The sequence below is a fragment of the Ailuropoda melanoleuca genome, chromosome 6 (genome assembly GCF_002007445.2).
Source record: "Ailuropoda melanoleuca isolate Jingjing chromosome 6, ASM200744v2, whole genome shotgun sequence".
Lineage (NCBI taxonomy): Eukaryota > Metazoa > Chordata > Mammalia > Carnivora > Ursidae > Ailuropoda > Ailuropoda melanoleuca.
Window position 1 is genome coordinate 18,604,987 of NC_048223.1, and position 20,694 is coordinate 18,625,680.

Here is a 20,694-nt window from a genome sequence, read left to right on the forward strand (position 1 = left end):
GCACCTGGGTGGCTCAGTTGGTTGAGCATCTGCCTTCGGCTCGGGTCCCTATCCCAGGGTCCTGGAATCGAATCCCACATCGGGTTCCTTGCTCGGCGGGGAGCCTGCTTCTCCCTCTGCCTGTCACTCCCCCTGCTTGTGCTCTCTCTGACAAATAAATAAAATCTTTTTAAAAAAGGCAAGGATTTTTTTATCTCTTTGCCAATGAATCCCAAGTATCTAGGGAAGTGTCTGGCACGAGTGAGTGCTCAATAAATAGTCGTGGAGTAAATGAATGAATGCACCTGCCGCTGCACTTTTGGGGTAGCTTCTGCTGTTGCTGTCCTATATTCTCAAAGTCTTATAAAAATTGCTGTAAATCACATTCAACATTGATGAAACATGAGTTTACCATTAAAAAATGTCAGTTAGGGGTGCCTGGGTGGCTCAGTCGTTAAGCGTCTGCCTTCGGCTCAGGGCGTGATCCCAGAGTCCTGGGATCGAGCCCCACATCAGGCTCCTCTGCTGGGAGCCTGCTTCTTCCTCTCCCACTCCCCCTGCTTGTCTCTCTCTCACTGGCTGTCTCTGTGTCAAATAAATAAATAAAATCTTAAAAAAAAAAAAAGGTCAGTTAATGTGCCAGGAGGGCGTGATACCATTCTCCTGAGTATTCTGTATGTGGAAGCTGGAAGTATGCTCTTGTATGAAAATTAAACACGCAGAGTCACATGCTGGTCACCAATCATTAAGGCCACTGGATGTTTTAGCAAAGATTATCTGGTAAATTTTTATACTGGCCACACAGCAATTCATCATTCCCTGCATCTGTCCCACTGCAGCGTGTTGCAGACTGTCTACCGGGAGACAGCGTCTATTTCCCCAGCTCTTGAATCTGAGCTTGGTTTTGTGACTTTCTCTGTGCAATGGGATATTAACAAATGTGACACAAACCAAGGCAGGAAATCAGCTAGCACACTGGGGCTCTGGGAGACCCTCTGACTGGCATCGTGTGAAGAAGCCCGGCTAACCTCCTGGGCATTAAGCTATGCAAGACCCTGTTGCCCCAGCCAATAGCCAGCCAACCACCGGACATGTGAGCGAGACCACCCTGGACCACCCAGCCATCAGCTGAGGCATGAGAGAGCCCAGGACAGATCAGCGAAGCTGCTCCAGAGTAGAACTGCTCAGCTGACCCAAAAAATCCTGAGCTAAGTAAACAGCTATTTGAAGCTATCAAGATTGGAATGGTTTGCTACACCCCCAAAACTGATACAGACTAGAAAACAAACAGCCAACCACGATTTAATAGAGACAAGTCTACCTGCTTCTTTCAAGGTTATTTTGTCTTCATATGGGAAGGTGGCTTTATAGGATCTCGTGGCCCAAGCAAGTGTGAAGTAGGGCAGTACTTAGTAATGAACCTTGACCTTTACCTTCTTGCCCGATGCCCCCTTCCGAACACCAGCAAGAACTTTCAAATCAAAAGTAAACTTTGTTTCGGGGGGATTAAAATAAAAATTAGCTGGCTTAAAAAAGTATGGACCTTTAAATCAAAAACTAATATGAAGTATAATGATAAAAGTTAAAGAATATTTACGGTTGGGGCACCTGGGTAGCTCAGTCGGTTAAGTGTCTGACTCTTGATTTCAACTCAGGTGATGATCTCAGGGCTGTGAGATCGAGTCCCATGTCAGGCTCTGTGCTAGGTGAGGAGCCTACTTAGGATTTTCTCTCTCCCCCCACCCCCGTCTCTCTCCCCTTCTCCCTTTTCTCTTCTCTCTCCCTCTCTTAAAAAAAAAAGAATATTCACGGTTTACAAGCACAAGAAATTGGAAACCCCCTAAAACTACAACAGAAAACTAATGAAGTAAATTAAAATATGATTGTTCATATACTGAAATACTTCACAGCCATTTAAATTGATAAAGTAGAAACAGCATGAATAGTATGATCCCAGATATACAAATATAGACAGAATATATACTAGAAGAAAATATACCAAGATGTTACATTGTTATGTGGCTGTTTTCTCAGCCATGATGACAGTAGGGTTTTTGCTTTCTTTTCCTTATTTGCATTTTCTAAACTGTCTTCAATTACAGGCACCACTTTTTAAAAACATCTTTATCGAGATACAACTGAAAAATTTAAACATTCACCCATTTAGTCTTTAATTCAGTGGTTTTTAATATGTTCACAGGATGGTGCAACCATCACCACAGTCTAAATCTGGACCATTTTCATCACTCCCTGAAAATTCTTGTACCTGTTAGCAGTCCCTCTCCTTCCCCTCACCTCGGGGCAGCCACCAATCTACTTTGTTTCCATGGATTTGCCCAATCTGGACAGTTCATGTAAATGGAATCATACGTTATGTGGCCTTTTGTGTTTGGCTTTTTTCACTTTAGCATAATGGTTCCAACGTTCATCCATACCATAGCATGTATCAGTACTTCGTTCCTTTTTATTGCCAAACAATATTCCATTGTATGGGTGTATGACATTTTGCTTATTTATTCATCACTTGCTGGAAATCTGGATTTTCTCCACCTTTTGGATATTATGAATAATGGTGCTATGAAGACCTGTGTATAGATTTTTGTGTAGCCAAATGTTTTCATTTCTCTTGGATATCTGTCTAGGAGTGGAATTGCTGGGTCACATGCCACCTATTAACTATTAGCATTTTGAGGAACTGTCCATGCATCTCTTTTGTAAAAAGAACAGAACTCTTGGCCTCATTAGACTATCTCCTGAGCTTTCTTAACCTAATTTTCCAAGTGATGTAAGCAAAGAGATACCCCCTTCTACCTCAGCTAAAGAGGATATTAAGAATTCTGCCTCAGAGAGGCCACTAACTTAAAAGCAATGGGCCACGGGCACCTGTGTGGCTCAGTTGGTTAAGCGTCTGCCTTCGGGTCAGGTCATGATCCCAGGGTCCTGGGATTGAGCCCTGAGTCAGGCTCCCTACTCAGTGGGAAGCTTGCTTCTCCCTCTGCCTGCCTCTCTGCCTGCTTGTGCTCTCTCTCTGTCAAATAAAAATAAAATCTTTTTAAGAATTCTTTTTCATTAGAACTGCTGTCAAATCAGGTATTCTCCCTTCTATATTACTGATTTTTTTAAACCTAAATGCAACTGATTTTTTTTTGATACCTAAATGTACCCCTATTACATTTTACTGGACTGGTTTTAAACCAACATTGATAAATTAAGAGATAATGAGATTAGAAGGGAATTAAGAAGTCAGGGAAACCTGCGCAAACCAGATGCTGGATTAGGTAAGTAATTTTCAAGGTTTCTTGTTTTTTTTTTTTCTTCTCCTTTTTCTTAAAGTAGGGGGCACTTTCCACAAATACCAACTGTAATCTAAATTAGAAACTCAACGTGTAAAAATAGATTCAGAAAAAGCAGTTCTTGTTGATATTGGCATGAGTACATTGTCCAGAATCTTCCCCACACCCCACTGTTGAATGTGCCCTTCATCCTCTTCCTCCCATGCCCAACTGGAATGCTTTTGTAGAGCCCAAGAGCATCCCTGTTCTTTGGATCCTCATGGCCACCTGGTATACTCTGTGGCTTCCCAGCTTTGGGTCTTTCTCCACAGGCCCACCACCTCCTAAGTCTCTACCCAAGCCATTGAAAAAGCTGCAAAAGAGGCCAATGCACAAGATGGCACCACAGGGCCCAGGAGCAAAGACCTCCATCCAATTAAACCACACCTTTGCTGAGTATAGCCTCTCAACCAGTCATGCTCCATCCCTAAGCCCTTCTTTTTTATTTAGTTTTATTAAAATTCCTGGCCAAGTGAATTTCAAAAAGGACAAATTCCAAAAAGTGGCAATGAAGGATCAATTACCTACAAGAAAACCCTCCAACCCTCCATACTCACTGAGTTAATACGCTAAATTCTTCCTGGAGAACCATCTCGCCTTCCTCACCTGCAGCTTGCAGACTGTCCATGCACCTACAAAGTTCTTACAGAGGGCCACACAGAAAGCATGAGAAGGAATGCGGCAGTCCCTAGGAGCAAAGACAAGTTCCTGCAAAGGCAGCCAGCAAGGAAACAAAGACCTTAGTCCTACAACCGCAAGGAACTGAATTTGCCCAACAACCTAAATGAGCTTAGGAGTAGATTCTTGCCCCAGAGCCCCCCATAAGGAACACAGACCTTCCAACACCCGGTTTCAGCCTTGTGAGACCCTCCGTAGAGGAAGCAGTTGAGCCCACCTGGATTCCGACCCAAAGAAACAGTAAGAATAATTGTGTGTGCATGTGTTTAACACTTCCACAGAACTATCTTCCATCCTTCTAATGTCAGACACTGGGGAAATCTAGAGAGCAAGCCTATCTAATCACATTGAAGGGTGCCTCCTTCTTGTCATTCTCTGGCACATGATGAAGGTTTTAAAGCATACTGGGTTTTTGTTGTTGTTGTTGTTGTTGTTTTTAAATGCATTTGTTACAAGATTCTAGAAATGTGCTGACTTCTTTCACCATCCCTTCCTCTGCACCAAAGCTCTAAATTCACCCTGCCCTGTGGTCATCACCAGAATGTACATACACGTGCCTCTCCCCTCTCATCAGCTCCACAAGGGTCCTGGTGACTTAGCGCCTTTCACCATCCTCAGGACGTGTTGACACGAAGAGAAATTATTTATGGGCGTGCAAAGGCCAGGGAGTGGGAATTCATTTTTAATGACTGTATTCCTATTCTCTAGTGAAAGACATCAATCCTTCCTGCCCAAATTCCCTCCATTCATCATGTTTTCACAGCACCTGACACACAGTAGGAACTCAATATTTATTTGTGGAATAAATGTTTTAAAAGGTCTAACTTAACTTGCATAACTAAATTTTATGCAGGAAGTGAAATGTGGGTATCTGAGAGAACAAGACCATCGATTTTATGGAAGAAAAACATCGAATTCTTTCTTTTCACCCTCCTGCTGGCCAAGCTGTCACTAAGTCCAGTTTTCTTTAAAATACTTCTAGGAGTATCCCCTGCCTTTCCAGTCCCATTCAGTGGCAAACACTGTTGGCTGCCAAAATAACCACTTGTTAGCCCCAGTCACCTTCCCAGGTGACACCCTCTCTAGCTCAAGCTAACCATTTCCTTGACAATGATGTTGGTCTGTGACCCAAGCCCTGCCCAAGGGGACCCAAGCAAACCCTGCTTCAGAGTTTCTGGGAACAGTTTTACTTGCTAATAAAAAAAGGGCACATAGCAGGAAATGCCCTGTTCTCCCCAGCTGTCAGTATGTTCACATGAGATGCTTGGAGCTGCTGCAGCCACCTTGGGCCCTAGGATCCCAAAGAGAGACCTGGAAGGCAAGCTGAGGACCAGAATGCAGAAAGGTGACAGCAGCCGGGTCCTCCGTGATGTCCTTAAGCCATCAAAAGAGCTGACTCTGACACCATCCCCACTTTGCCCAGACTTCCCACTCAGCAAGATGAGAAGAAAAATCCCTACATTTATAGTTGGACGTTCTGTTGACACGGGGAGCATCCTGACTGATACCATGACCGCCACTCTTGTTCTCTGACCTTGGGGCCTCTCTCCCAAGTGTCTGTCTACCTTCCCCCTATTCCAGTCCATCTCTCCCAACAACATGCCACTTCAGGGCCAACTGTCTGGACTCACAGCTCTCTGATGAGATCCCCACCATGGCCCCCTTCAGACCACTGCAACCCCAGGCTCTTGAGTGGCCCACAGAGCTCTCCGCAGGCTCTCTTCTCAAGCAGACATGTTGTCAAGTACACGCCCCAGGGCTCCCTTGCTAGTACATCCATGCACATTGTACCGGTTTCCCAGGGTTGCTGTAACAGCAACCACAAACGTGGTGGCTTACATCAATAGAAATTCATTCTTTCACAGTTCTGGAGACCAGAAGTCCAAAGTCAGTACAACTATGCCGGAATCAAGGTATCACAGGGCCAGGCTCCCTTGGGAGGCTCTAGAGAAAACCCCATCTCTGGCTTCTTTCAGCTTCTGGTGGCTGCCCATGTTCCTTGGCTTGTAGACACATCTCTCCAGTCTTCAAGGCCGACATTTCCAAATCTCTCTCTACTCTGCCTTCATGTCTTCTCCATGTGCGTAAAATCTCCCTTTGCCTCCCTCTTAGAACGCTATGTGTGATTGTGTTTAGGACCTATCTACATAACCCAGGATAATCACTCCATCTCAAGATCCTTAACTTAAATCACATCTGCAAAAATCCTCTTTCCAAATTAGGTAACGTTTACAGGTTCCAGGGCTTAGAAGCTGGTACCTTTGGAGGGCACCATTCAGCCTACCTAACGTATGTCTGTGTGTGTCTCCCACCTCTGTTTGTCTCCAGGAGGAGCTCCCCGAGGGCAACTAGGGAATGGAATTGCCAGAAGTGGGAAGAAGATTCACTTTTTTAATATATATACTTCGGGACTGTTAAGAGTTTTGTTTAAAATTATTATAAAACCCACAATAATTTTTTTTTATCTCAATTTGCAACATAATTCACACTATCACATGGAATTTTTTTTAAAAGACATATTCTATCTTAGGCCAGTTTCCCCAGAAACAGACCCCAAGAGGAGGATTTACATGCAAGTAGCTTATTATAAGGCAGTGAGGGGGTGGGGGGAGGCGGACAAAAGGCTGAAGCCAAGCAAGGACACAGGTTTATGCAACATCCCCTGAACCATAGCCTAGCCTCACCCCATGGGAAGCTCAGGGGGGTAAGCTATACTCAGAGGTGTCCAACCTGAAGCAAGGGAGCTGGGCTTTCCTATATGCCCCCCTCCTCAGTCACAGACAAGGACTACCCCAGGGGCATCTAATCACCCTGGCACCCTCGGGTCACCTTGCCTGAGCACAAACCAGACTCCAGCAGCCCGGGCGCAGGTGTCAGCAAAGGCACATAGGCATTGGCTGCTGGAAGTGAAAGTGCAATGATACAAAGGGATCCAATGATCTAGAAAAACACTGACCTTAGCCACTAATGTTCTAATTTGAGGAAAAAAAAAATGAACAGATGTGCTTTCCGTTCTGGTCTGCCTCTGTTCTTGCCACTTCCCACTAGCAGAAAGCCCCTCTCCCAACGCCCCTGGCTCATCCACACTCTGATGGAGCCCACTGTGTCCAGCAGACCTTGGTCAGTCTCTACTTTCCCAGGGAAGTGTCCAGCAGTGTACCATCCAGCACTGAGTGCCTTGCTACTCTGCAGGAAGTCTTCTGTCCACCTGGGTGCTCCTTGAGGGGAGGGGCCTCAGCAAACACCTCTCTGCTTTCTTGTTCCAGGGCGGCAAAGAGCAGATCCTTCTCTCTGACCCTCTGGGGTTTCCCAATTCCCTGAGAGTTCTCTATTTTATATACATGAAATTCTTCACCTCAATTTTTTAAAAAAGATTTTATTAATTTGAGAGAGAGCGAGCGCATGAACGAGAGAGCACAAGCAGGGGGAGCAGCAGAGGCAGAGGGAGAAGCAGACTCCCCATTGAGCAGGGAGTCCGATGCAGGGCTTGATCTCGGGACCCTGAGATCATGACTTGAGTCAGTCAGATGCTTTTTTTTACTCCTACATAATCTTCCACCAAGTGCCAGCCATCCCATGGGGAAGCTGGAGGGCTGGTTTTCATCCCAAACTCCATCATGTATCTCTTGCTGCCACTGCCACAATCCACATGGCATTTCATGACCCCCAAGTCAAGCTACTGCTGCCTAGAAGGAGGCAGAGGGAAAATTCTGGCTGAAAAAGAAGAAAGAGGGACAGAGAGCCATCCAGAGCTCCACTAACCCAGCAGACAGCCCAAGACTTAGATCAGAAGTCCAGACTCCATGAACTGATAATGGCCTTAAGGGATCATTGTTTTTAAACACGATCTCCATCATTTTGGGAAGAGGAGTGACTTATGTGGGGGAACACAGACCATACAAACTAAGCTGTCCTCCATCAAGTTCCTGATAGCCAAGGGGCACCAGAGACCCTTTCCAGGGACAAGAAGAAAAGGGATGACAGAAGCTCAGAGAAAGTTCAATGTGGCCCCGTGGCAAGAAACACCTGAAGGGAAGCTAACCCCAGGTAGCAGCGTCACTCGAGGGTAAAAGTTGCAGGTAACTAAAGAAATCAGTGAGCCCGTGCAGACTGATGAGTGTGGATTTACAAGGACAGAAGGGAGGTACCTGACCCTTCAGGGATGGTGACAAAAGTGAGGCAAACCCAATTAAGGATGAAGGTTAAGCCCAGAATGAGACTGGGTGCACGTGACTGCATACATATAGACACACACACATTTTAAAACTCTGTCCGAAGCAAGAAGTTGTACAAAGTGTTGAAGATAAGAGAAAGTGGAATTATTCAACCCTCATTTTACTTCCTTATCTACAAGGAGAAAACAAATATCTAAAGCCGAAGAGAAGAAAGGATGTGGTGAGACATAACCAGTTATCTTTTAGAATGTAATTTTTAATTACCCGAGTAAAATGAATACTTCTCTATAGAAAAGTGAAAACGTTAACAGATAAAGCTGCCTCCCACTCTTCCATTCCAAGTCCCACAGAACCACTGTTATGGGGTTGACGGGTGCCCTTCCAAGGTTTCTTCCTGCATTTCCATATACCCACAGCAAATAGATCGTGTGGTTCTGTGAAGCGTTTCCCCCACGAAGGGCTTCACACTGTTTGTATCTGTATTAATCAGGGTTGTCCTGAGAAAGAGAACCAGTAGGATGTATGAGAGACAGAGACAGACAGAGAGAGACACCCATACAGGTGCCCTCCCCCCACCGCTTTTCAAAAGTTTGCCTTTCACCACTGCGATTTTACAGAAGGCCTACATGAGTACCTGTTTTTGCTAACTGAAAAAAAAAATCTGATGAGGATTTCTGCTTTTGTGAAAAAAGGCAAAAGGCGGAACGAGCGTTCAGTGGCCGTTCGGCAGCGAGCTGGTACAGGGCCGCGCGCACTGAGCAGGGCCAAGCTCCTTCCCCAGCAGCCACACAGCCCTTCTGCATCAAGCCGCCAGAGCTTGACCTGTGTCTGTGAGCACCTGTGTCCTAAGGTCAGAAGAGCCTAAGAAGAGGTTATTTTGTGGGTCTGGGAATGCTCAAAAATTTTCCCATATAAATGAATGGTAATTGCTTCTTTGCTTTACATTAGGCTTATGAAAGTTTTCGTAGGAGTGCTCTAGTTTCGGATAGTAGGGGAGACCTGTACACATATTAGAGCAGGGGGAGGGAGGGACTGAGGGTTTTTGTTTTGTTTTTTTGAGGAACTGGCTCCTGCGATCGTGGGGGCTACCAAGTGATCGTGGGGGCTACCAAGTCCGAAGTCTGTGGGGCAGGCCCTAACCTGGTTGGATGGGGCCCACCCCCATGACAAAGGATTAACAATCCGCTTTACTCTAAGGAAGCCCGCTTTTTGAATGTTAATCATATCTAAAAACTCCCTCCACTGCAACCTCAAACTGGTGCTTGATCAAGCAACTAGGCACCACAGCCCAGCCAGGATGACGCCTAAAATTAACCATCACAGCCTCGTTCTGGAACTTGTCTTTTCACTTAACATTTCTTGGAGTCCCTTCCCTGTCTGTTTATATGGAATGACTACATCCATAATAAGGATGTATCATCCTTTATTCAATCATTCCCCTACTGATGGACATGCACATTGTTTCCTTTTGTCTATTACTCTAATCATGCTGAGATCATGTCCTTGTGCGTGGCTCCTTGTGAACAAAGGTGCGTGTTTCTCCAGAAGAGGTGGATGTGAGGCACGGGCTTGCTGAGTCATGGGTAGGAGTGTGCACTCCACGTTTTTAAAGAGGTTAGTAACCTGCTCTCCAAAGCAAACCTCGCATTTTTTTAAAAAGATTTTATTTATTTGAGAGAGAGAGAGTGAGAGAGAGCATGAGCAGAAGGAGAGGGAGAAGCAGACTCCCCACTGAGGAGGGAGCCCAACGTGGGACTCCATCCCAGGACCCCGGGATCATGACTTGAGCCAAAGGCAGATGTTTAACCAACACAGCCACCCAGGTGCCCTGCAAACTTCAAATTTTTAAACGATAAATTTAAAATTCATCAAGTGCAGGTGCATGACATTTTAAGGAAAGATGCTCAGTCATAACAGTTAGTGCACTGATGTGTCACCATCAACACGGAGGTGGGACACAAGGAATCGGAGCAAAGTAAAAGCACCCAGAGCTGCTAGAACAGACTCAAGGTTGCCCTGAGCATGTCATTGGCATCCTCTGTGCTGTGATTTGCTCTGGGTTGGAAAAAGGGTGGTGTGATGGCCTGGCGGTGGGCAGGGGTGGGGGTGGGGGGAGTGAGGAGGGTTGTGTCTGCAGTCCTGGTCATTCATGGCAGTAATCACTCACGGGAAAATCTTCTGAATCACAGGAAAAAGACAGAGAACTGCAGTCTTTGGCACTCAAGGCTATGATCTCAGAACCAAAATAATTATCCTAGAGAAACTGTGGCAATGAAAAGAATGCCAGATGGTTTAATAAGAATAAATGTTGGCTCCCTTGTCACAGCAGAAGGTGGTGGACTCTAGATACCATGGAAATTGATGTTACTCCCTGGCAAGTCCTGTGTGGATTGTTCAAGAGATAGCTGGGAGCCCCTAGAAACAAAAGGTGGATCCCCAGCAGCCTACAGAATATAGAAGTTTCTGGAGAACAAGTGGGACCTGTAAGTTGTGGGACAGGGTTTGGGGACAGGTGGGGTGGAGGCGTGCCCCAGAGTGGATGTCAGTTACAGAAATGCATCTCACCGAGTTTCCCGTGATTCTTTCAGGGGTAATGGTGACATGTTAGGTGAACAACAGGGCCATGTGAAGCCTCTGCAAAGGGGTTTGGCGTCGTGTTAGAGACTAGAGGACAGATGCCGTCAACATGCCAAAGGACCGTGTCCTCCATCTAGTGTGTTTGACATTGGCCTGGAAAGAAGCCATCCTACATATGAAACCTGCAGAGAAGCCAACGCTGAGATGATCTCCAAAAGTGCAGGATGATATAGCCATGATCAGAAATGTCTCCACAGGCTGGAAAAATGGGCAGAAATTAATGGGATGAGAAGAACTGGGAGTCAGTTCAACAACAGACTGAGCACACGGGGAGAGGACGGGGAGAGCTGACTCCGTGCCACCTTGCATGACGCAATCTGTCATGGCTGCCCCCAGAGCCTCTCCATCCTCCTGCTGGACAAGCAGAAGCCCAGGTCTAGCTGTCGGGGGACCAAGTGCTCACAGGTGGCAAGCTGCTCACATCCCCCTGGTCCCAGCAACTGAGCACATCAGGCTGAGTCCCACATGTCCCCAGACCTGTGTAGGTCAGTGAAATCCATTATCATAATTACGTGTCTTCATTTGACTTATTTTAACTGAGGGTGAGGTGAAAGTTGTTGTTTCTAAGAAAACTAAGTAGAATACTTTGAAGAGACTTGACAAAGTGCAGCTGCTTAAAATTAAGAACTGTGGCTGAATTAGAAGAGGTGGGGGCTGGAAAAGAGTAAGAAAAAAATCATGAAAACAAGGATTCTGCAATGTGATTGCTTTCCTAGACTTTTAAAAAACTGACCCAGGACACTGGTGATAGCAACACTCTAGGTGTGGTTTACCCAAGAAAGATGAAGTAGAATTCCAATCAGCAGACCTCAAACTCTAAAAGATTGGCAAATGTATGCGCAGTTATATATTTTACACTTAAAAAATGTGCGAAATATGAATATGATTTTCTTGGGTTCTTTTTAATTGACTTTTTCAATGAACTCTCCAACCACCATACCAACTGCATCAACTAAAAGTGCTTTTCCTGTTTTCTTGTGGTCAGGTCTGGCAGCAAACTTCACAAGAGGCACTGATGAACTAGAGGCATTCCGGCAGTGGCGGGCGGGGGGGGGGGTGAAGACGGTCTCCGGGGGCACCTGACGGTGTCCATAGCCGTAACGGGCTGTCAGGCCGAGGGAACGCAGCCTCAGAATGAAGAAGAGGGTCCCTGCCTGTCCTTCCAGCTCTTACTCTTACCTACTCATCTACGTGGTTTCCCTTTTCCTTTCAAAGAAGGACCCTTTTGGCTCACACTCTAGATTGTAAGCTCAAGGAAGGTAAACAAAATACCCATTACAAATGTTCTATGGATGCACTTTTATACTACTCACAACTGCCTTTAATTTAGGCCACAGGTTTCCAACTGAGAAAAACAACGTGTTTGGCTCCACACTTCCTCTAGCCCCACCTCTGCTGTGCTTTTAGAACGAGATCAAGGCACCAGGGAGAGGATCTTTCTAGTTGATGACACCAGGTGACCAAAGAAAGTGCTGTTTACTTACTATATGCCAAGTAGTACACTCACAACTTTTTAATATATTATTTTTTTAAATTCTCAACTTTGAGAGGTTAGCAGTGTCCCCACTTAACAACGGAATGACGGAAAAAACAAAGAGGGGGTGATTGACTTTTCATACACGCAGTCACTCGGCTGGCAAAGAGAGAGCCAGGATGCGTTCCCAGGCCAGACTCTAAAATCTACGTTCTCTTTCCAACATACTGCAGGGTCTGCAGGGCTGCGAAGAGCTGGGTGGGCTTTCTCGTGCAAGCGCACGTGCGCATGTGTGCACAGGGAAGCCAGGAAGCTGTGGCTGAACGAGAATGGCCGATCCGTACAGCGGCTGAGGCTACAAATATACGCGAGAGTAAAGAGGCCGAAAAGCACAGTTGGGACTGTGAGAAAAGAGAAAAGTCTGGTCAGAAATATTTTGTGGCCAGAGCCCAGGACTTTATGGGCTGGCCTGGGGGGACCGAGGTTGCCAAAAAGGCAGGGTCAGCTGTGAGCCAAGAGGAACCTGCCCAGGGCTGGAACAGGAAAGACCTTTCACAGAGGCCAAAAGGGTGGAGAAGAGAGGAAGCAGTTGGGTCTCAAGGGTGGAAGGTGGGGTTGCTGGACAGATACACACACACCTGGAGGGGCATGCGGACGAGGGGTCGTCTGTGGGGGGGCCAGGGGGTGCCCGACAGCCTCTTCAAAGAGCTGAGCCATGGGCAAAGCTGCCCCGGGCTGGCACTGCTGGGCCGTGCTGGGACACACTGGTATGCAGGCGGTTTTGCTAAGGCAGGGATTCTCAAAGTGGGCTTGAAAAGGAAACTTGGTGGGGAGAACCTGGATATCTATGTGTTTAAAGGTTCTCAATGGATTCCAGCTCGATTCTGAGAAATGCATGTGTACCTCCTGCTGAACCAAAAGGCTTCCACCCAATTCAGGAAGTATTTACTGGAAGCCTTAGAGAACAAAGATGAACCACCCCTGGCCAAGAAACTCAAAGTGAAGGAAGGAACCTGAATAAAGAAATCACAGTCTTCATGATAGTAGGTGACAGGCTTATGCACAGACAATTATGGAAACACAGAGGGAGAGTCTTAAACTCTGAAGGAGTCTGAAAGGCTTCCTGGAGGAGGTGACCCATAAGCTAACCCTAAGTCTGCCCATCCTAGCTGCCAAGAGGAAGAGAAACCCATATACCCAGGGGTACAGCCTGTCCAGGAGAGATCGCCCCTCCTTTAGCCCTCAAGAGGTGGCAATCAGAGGCTGATGCTGCTGACATGGACAAGACGCTGTTTCCACTGGGAAATCTGGGAATGCTCCGAAGGCACCAGAGAAAAGAGCGAGTCTGAAGACTTGTGCAGGGAAAACGGGCGAACACCTACATCAAAACCATTAATCCGCTTGTCACCATCAGGAAAATTAAGAAAATGTGTTTCTGCCTAACTGGAGGCCAGCCACACCTGCCTATCATGTTGACATGTGATGGAATAAAGGCCTATCCAGTGATGTGCTGCTAACTGCTTACAACTGGCTCTCCGAGGGGGAAAAAAAAACAACCCCTGATTTCTGGGGTTTGCCAATTTTCATGGTGCAGTACTTCCACTGTGGCCAACTCCAAGCTACCAATCTGACTGAATCTGTCACTGAATATGGAGCTGGGAAGAGAGGCAAGAACTGGCCTTGCAGGCCGGTGCACAGCACTGGGTCCATCATGGGTCTTAAAACCCTATGTCATTTCCAAGGATCCCCGGAGAAAAGCCACAGCATTCCTGAAGAGTGTGGATGTGTCTTGGTGGGGGTTTGGGGGAGAAGGGGACAAGGGACAATGACGGCATGACCCAAAACTAGTATCACCAACTAGGTTAATGCACAAAAATAAGGGCATGAGAAAAAAAAGTTCAAACATCCGAGAAAGAAATAAAATTAACAAATAAGCCTAATGGAAACCAATCCTCATAGCCAGGAAAACTTTCTGAATAAATGTTAATCTTTCCTGATCGAGGCTCTTAACCCATGAAATTGACCTCTTTGAATTAAAGACAATTGTGTTCTTATTTTAGTCTGTAACCTTATCTTCCTCCCATAAACACGCGAGGTAGGATGCACTCACTCTGGTTACCCATCAAGGGCACCGTTTCCAGGGCTGAAGGGAGACAAGTCATTGGGGTGCTTTTCCCATCCCACTTTCGTCCAACAGCACACAACTGCACACAGCTGGAGAGAGCAGCATCGCACCGTTCTTTTAGACGTTGGTTTTTGAAGCTGTGGATCAGAATCCCCTGCAGGGCTGGTGGCAAGGGATTGCTGGGCCCCATCCCCAGAGTTTCCAATTCAGTCTGTCCAGGGTGGGGTCCAAGAATCTGCATTTATAGCAACTTCCCAGGTGAGGCCAATGCTGCTGGTCCTGGGACCACATGGTGAAGTTCTGGATCATTGCCATCCAGTCACCTTTTTCGAGGAAACCATAATGCCCTCCCTTAACAGCCATTTGAATGTGCAGACGGCAAGTGATGTTACACCCCTCCCGTGGCCTGCCAATCACTTGCATACACGCACCTGTTTTCGGTGCAGCCATGTGTGGCTTGCTGTTACAGCCAAGTGTTACAGAGCAAACACAGTTACGGAGTGTTGAAGCATGTGGGCTGTTTCAACGGGGTCCTTAAGATCCGCAATTGTGACCCCTATGATGTCATATTTCATCTGACCACATGCAGTGGGCTGGATGAATGGCATGGCCCCATCTTAAATTCAGGGAGCTTAGGGTCCCAAGAGGGACATGACCTGCCCTTGTTGGACTCTCCATGTTAGATGGAGCCTCACTTCCTTTGCATCCCATTTCCAGCTAAGAGCGTGGAGGCCCACTGAGACCAAAGTCAGGCAGGAGGAAGTGACGGAGCCTGATAGCAAACCAGGTCATCACCTGATTCCTTACTTTCCTTAAGGACCCGTGGCCCCTAACCTCATGGGTCTTGGATGCTGTGTTTTTGGAATTCCTGCTTCTAATTCAGTTTTCCTTTGTCCTCTATGGTTTTCATGCTTGCAAGCAGTGACTGCACCTCACAGCTCAGACGCAAGCACACCCCCAACAGCTTCGCCGCCCCTCTCGCGCCTGCTCAGAACTGCTGCGGGCTTCAAGAACTGGTAACGGTGCCCTTGGGGCACCTGCTGCTATCCAGCAACCAGGTGAGGGAATCGCCTGCCATCAGGTGGCAGTTCTAGAGGGCACAAAGGCATGGCAGCACTCCCTGGCTGGTGGGTCCTGATGCCCCCATAATCCCCACAAACAGCCGCAGCCACATCTGTCTTACTTTGGCACAGAGAGCCCAGTTTGGCAAGGCTCCTCAGTGCGATGCCAACCCTGTTCTTCCAGGGCCTACTCAAGAAATCAGTTCAGAAATCAGTCCTGTATGCTCAAAGGGCTTCCCCCTTTACATCCAAGATGCTGGGTGAATAAGAGACCATCCCTCTATAGTTGGAGAAATACACTCAAAGTATATACCAGTGAATCTCAGAAATAAATCGGCTCTTCCAACGTCCCAGGGGAATGTGGCTGGAGGAATTCCTCTGCCCACAGCAGTTTGGTGGCTTCACGGGTCAACATTTCTCAAAGGCATCCTTCAGCATTTATTATGTAACATTGGGCCAGGGACCTAACCCCTCTGCGCCTCAGTTTCTTCATCTGTAAAACGGAGGCCATCATGTACTTGCCTCCTAGGCTTATTGCAAAGGTTAAGTGAGCGTGTGTGCCCAAATTTCTCCTAAGGATACTTGGCAGAGGGAACCATAGGGTCTAACTCCAATAATAATGTCGCTCTTATTATGGTAGACACAAACTGTGTGCTGGCCTCGTTTATGCCACTTAGGGTTTTCAGTTATAGGCAAATGAACGAAAGCAGACTGTCCTTCCACCCAATGATCCAGAACACACACGGTGATTCTCCTACAGAAGGGGAAAGGGGGGGCCCGTTCCCCCAAACGGCAGGCACGAAAGGATGAATGGGGCCTTGGAGGGTCTACCCAGGTCAAACTGCCCTTTCAGGGGAAAGCCGCAGCAGACACAGTCAGACCCAGCAAGCAGATAAAACAATCACTGTCCCAACAAAAGAAGTTCCACTGCCAATCCCACACTTACTTCCAGGACTGTCCATTGTTCGACAACAATAGCATCGTAGCCCTGCATGGTTTTGCTATCTTCTGCGGAAACAGCTTCAAAGATGAATACTCCATCTGTCAGGCTGTGGAAGGAATCTGTGGAAAAAAAAAAAAAAGGGCGGCGGGGGGGGGGGGAGTTGTGTAAACCGTCTGTGGCAGAAACCTTACAAGCAGCAAAAATTTTCACTGCATTCATTAATAATCCCAATCAGAACATCTTTTCAGCATGTTAATTAAAGAAGGCACACACAGCCATAGAGTCTAGCCCCGTCAGAATGAATGAGACTAATTTACCTCGCAGTTTTGAATAATATCCTTGATTTTATGAGCCCAAATTTCATTGTTAGCAATCACCATTTGATTTCACGCGTTTACCTTCTTTTTCACGCTCCAACGTCAGGATGCACCGGGGAGAACTTATTCAGGGTAAAACACAGTCACTTGGAGACAGTTTTTAGAAGAAAACTATATTTAGGTAGAAGAGATCTTTTTTTTAAGGGCGGACAGATCTCACACACCAGATCTGAGCTTGTCAGATGCATTCTAGACACGTAGCTTCTTGGACGTTCTCATGATGCAGGCAGCTGTACAGACAACTCTTCAGCTAGCTCTTGTCAAGAGGTAGAATTTGCGGGAAACGGGAATTTTCCCAAATGATTTACCGCTGAAAATGTTTCCTCGGGCATTGTTCTAGTCAGTGTACCAGGTTTTGAGTTCCATTCAATTCAACAAACTTACATTAAACATATAACAGGATTCAAGAAGGATTCTTGGTCTTAGGCAAGGAGAGTATAAACAAAATTACAACAGGATCCCCGCCACAGTAGAAATCATTACGGAAGGGGCTTTCTGCCCTTCCCTCCTTTTTTAATGGCTCCTAAATGCCCTAAATTCATTTAGATAAGAGATTGTAGGAAAGACGACTGGACAGAGAAACAGGCGGTTTGGATCCATGCTCTATCATGAAAAGGGATGTGACCCCTTTCAGAGGCTTGGTCTCTCATCTGTGAAATGGGATTGTGGATACAGAATCACTCTTGGACCCTAGATTCTATGCTACAAATCAGTCACACTGCTATGTACTGAATTGTGTCCTACCCCCACCCCAAATTCATATTTGAAGCACTAACATCCAAAGTGACTTTATTTGGAGATAGGGGCTTTAGGGAGTTAATTAAGGTTAAATAAGGTCATTAAGGGTGGACATAATCTGATTAACACTGATGTACTTACCAGAAGGGGAAGACATCAGAGTGTCGGGTCCACACATCCCACCCCCCCACACACAGAGGGAAGGCCACATGAGGACCCAGAGAGAAGGGTGGCTGTCTACACATTAGGAAGGGAGGCCTCAACCAGGAACTGAATTTGCCAGCACCTTAACCATGGATGCCTAGACTACCGAACTATGAGGAAATAAATGCCTATAATTTAAGCCATCCAGTCTGTGGTATTTTGCTATGGCAATACACATAGAAATATGTTCAATGAACACTATTTTTATTTTAAAAGGATAATTCACATAATAATATGATTTTTTTTTTTTAAATCAGAAAGGGAGACAAATCAGAAAGTCCTTTGAATCACACTGGAGTTCAGGAACTGCCAGAATTTTCCAGAAGCCACAAAAAAACAAGACCAGCAGATGTAAATACTTAACAAATATTTAGCCTCTGTCTTCCAACAGACCTCATAAACAAAATCCAGAGGCCATTAAGTGAGAAAATTATTTGCAACAGCAAAGATAAATAAATAAATGGCTAAGCTTAACATTTTTTATATGTGTATAAAAAGCTTATGGCGCTTAAGGGAATTTTAACTGCACGATCTGGAAGGCAATTTCACAATGTCTCAAGAGGCTGAAAAAAAGAAGCCTATCCTCTGACCCAAAATCCTACCTCTTTCGGTGTATTCTAAGGTAATAGTCACTAAAGCCATCAAATATTTATCTACAAGCATTATTTATAAAATTACTTGAAAACAGAATCTAAGGGCAACTGAGTGGCTCAGCTGGTTAAGCGTCTGACTCTTGGTTTTAGCTCAGGTCATGACCTTGGCGTCCTGGGACTGAGCCCCGAGACAAGCTCGACACAGCCTGGAATCTGCTTGAGATTTTCTCTCCCTCTCCCTCTGACCCTCCCGCTGACGTTCTGTCTCTAAAATAAATAAGTTTTTAAAAAATTTTAAAAAATAATCTAAATGCTCAACAATCCAAATATTCAACCACAGAAATGTAAAGTAAGTTAGGAGACTTCCATACACTAAATACTATGTGGTCACAAAAAAATCATGGGAATTTAACGATTCAGAAAAATTCCTTAGAGACAATGTTATAAAGGGAAAAAAAACCAAGATACAAGACTACGTATGAGCTGTATGTGAATTTTTACATTAAAAAGGGTTAGACAAACAAACTTTAAGGAAATATGTAAAATCTAGTAGCAGGTATAAATGGTGGGATTAAGTACAATTTGCATTTCTTTTTATCCTTTTCTACAAGATTAATGCAAGAGTTAACACAAGCATAATACAAGTTAAAAGATAACACATATGGAGAATAATTTTTCTTTTTCTCTCTACATGGCTATTGAAGGCAGAAATAGAATCAAAAAGTTTTAGAACTATGGGGAGAAAATTTTTGGGCAATATAAATAGAATCTTCCTTACAGTAGCCTAAAAAATGAAGGATAAAACCTTGGAAGAGTGAGCACTGTGTTACTGGAAGCACTCAAGCTTATACTGAAAATCTTTCTAGCTACTCATTCATTCATTCCAATGTCTACCTAGCATCAATTTCAGGCAAGACACTCCTGTGGTCACTGGTGATCTTGCAAGCAGCAAGACATATGAAGTCTCTGCCCCATGGAGCCTACCCTGCAGTGAGGGGGGAGACAGTAACATAACGTCACAGGTGATAAATGCTGTAAAAATATGAAGTGGGCTAAGGGGAGGGAACGAAGGTGGAGGTAGTGGCTAGCTATTTTTGGAAGAGGTGACCAAGGCAGGTCTCCCCATTTTGAGTAGAGATATAAACTTAATTAAGCAAGAAAGCTTTATGGATCTTCAGGGTTTGAGAGTTCTGGATAGAGGACAGAGCTGGAGTAGAAATGCACAGTGAATGAGGGGCAGCCAAGGACCGCAAGACCAACGGAACCATGAGAGAAGGAAGTCAAGACGAAGATGACTGGTGGGGGGACCAGACAACAAGGGGCTTATCCATGTGACCTGTCTGGCCGATGGGATATTAGCAGGTATGATGCGACAGGGGCGTGGCAAGTGTTTGCGTGGCTGAGCTTCACCTCTTCTACCACTGCCACCACTTGGAGAGCACATGCTCCTGCTCGCCCATTGGTTCCAAAAAGTTGAAAGACACATGAACAGAGCTGTCCCAGTGGAGCTCAGCTTAGATCAGCTGATCCACAGACCTGAGAGTGAGCCCAGCTGAGATCACCAGAACTGCCTCATGGAGTTGCCCAGGCCAACCCACAAATATGACAGAATAAATCATTACTGTTTTAAGCCAACGACTCTGGAGTAGTTTGTTATACAGCATTATTGTGGCAATAGCTGACTGATGCAACGCCCAACTTGAACCTAAGAACTGGGAGACTGGTGCACTTCTGGTTGGCTTGGGGGTATTCTTGATTATTCCATAATGATCGAGAAGCCTGACCAGCTCAGCAAACCACAGCTGTGAGAGTACTTCCTGGAGCACAGCAGCCTTATCCAGATACCATTCCAACCCGACAAGATAATACTCCATTTCAAGTAAGATCAATGTAATGAATCAACACCATGCTCCAGTTTATTTGTTTCCTAAACTGAGAGACTGTTATCAAAGAGCTTTAGCAAAAGTGCTAAGCTTGCCTCTCTCATCTTCTCTGCTAAAAAGTTTTCCCCCAAGTGTTTGCTCAATGCACTCCTGAGAGACATTTTATAGAGATAACCAGGGAAGAACAGGGTTGCTCTTCACCTGAACCACATTACAAGGATTTGGGGCTTCAGGACAAGAGGGACCATCGTCAAGCTCACTTTTAAAGTTCTGGGTAACAAAGATCCAGCTGGAGCTCCTGCCACAGTAGGAATGTCCTGTAGGACCACTTAGAATAAAGCTTTCCCAAGTTCTGACCTGAGGATTCTCGAGACTAGAACAGACTCAATGATTCCCTCAGGATTAGGCCAACACAGCACAAATTCCCACAATGCTTCTCTTCAATTTCCAAAGTCTTTACATACAAATCTCCTCAATGAAAAACGTGCAAGCCCA

General features: G+C 45.7%; 1 protein-coding gene across 1 annotated transcript in view; it reads right to left on the minus strand.

The window, feature by feature from the left end:
* RFTN1 (raftlin, lipid raft linker 1) overlaps positions 1–20,694 on the minus strand; it is a 189,454-nt gene that overhangs the window by 21,633 nt on the left and 147,127 nt on the right. Inside the window, exon 7 of the mRNA XM_034662021.1 lies at positions 16,408–16,523. Within this exon, the coding sequence (XP_034517912.1) occupies positions 16,408–16,523 (116 nt within the window). The remainder of the gene's footprint in view (positions 1–16,407; positions 16,524–20,694) is intronic.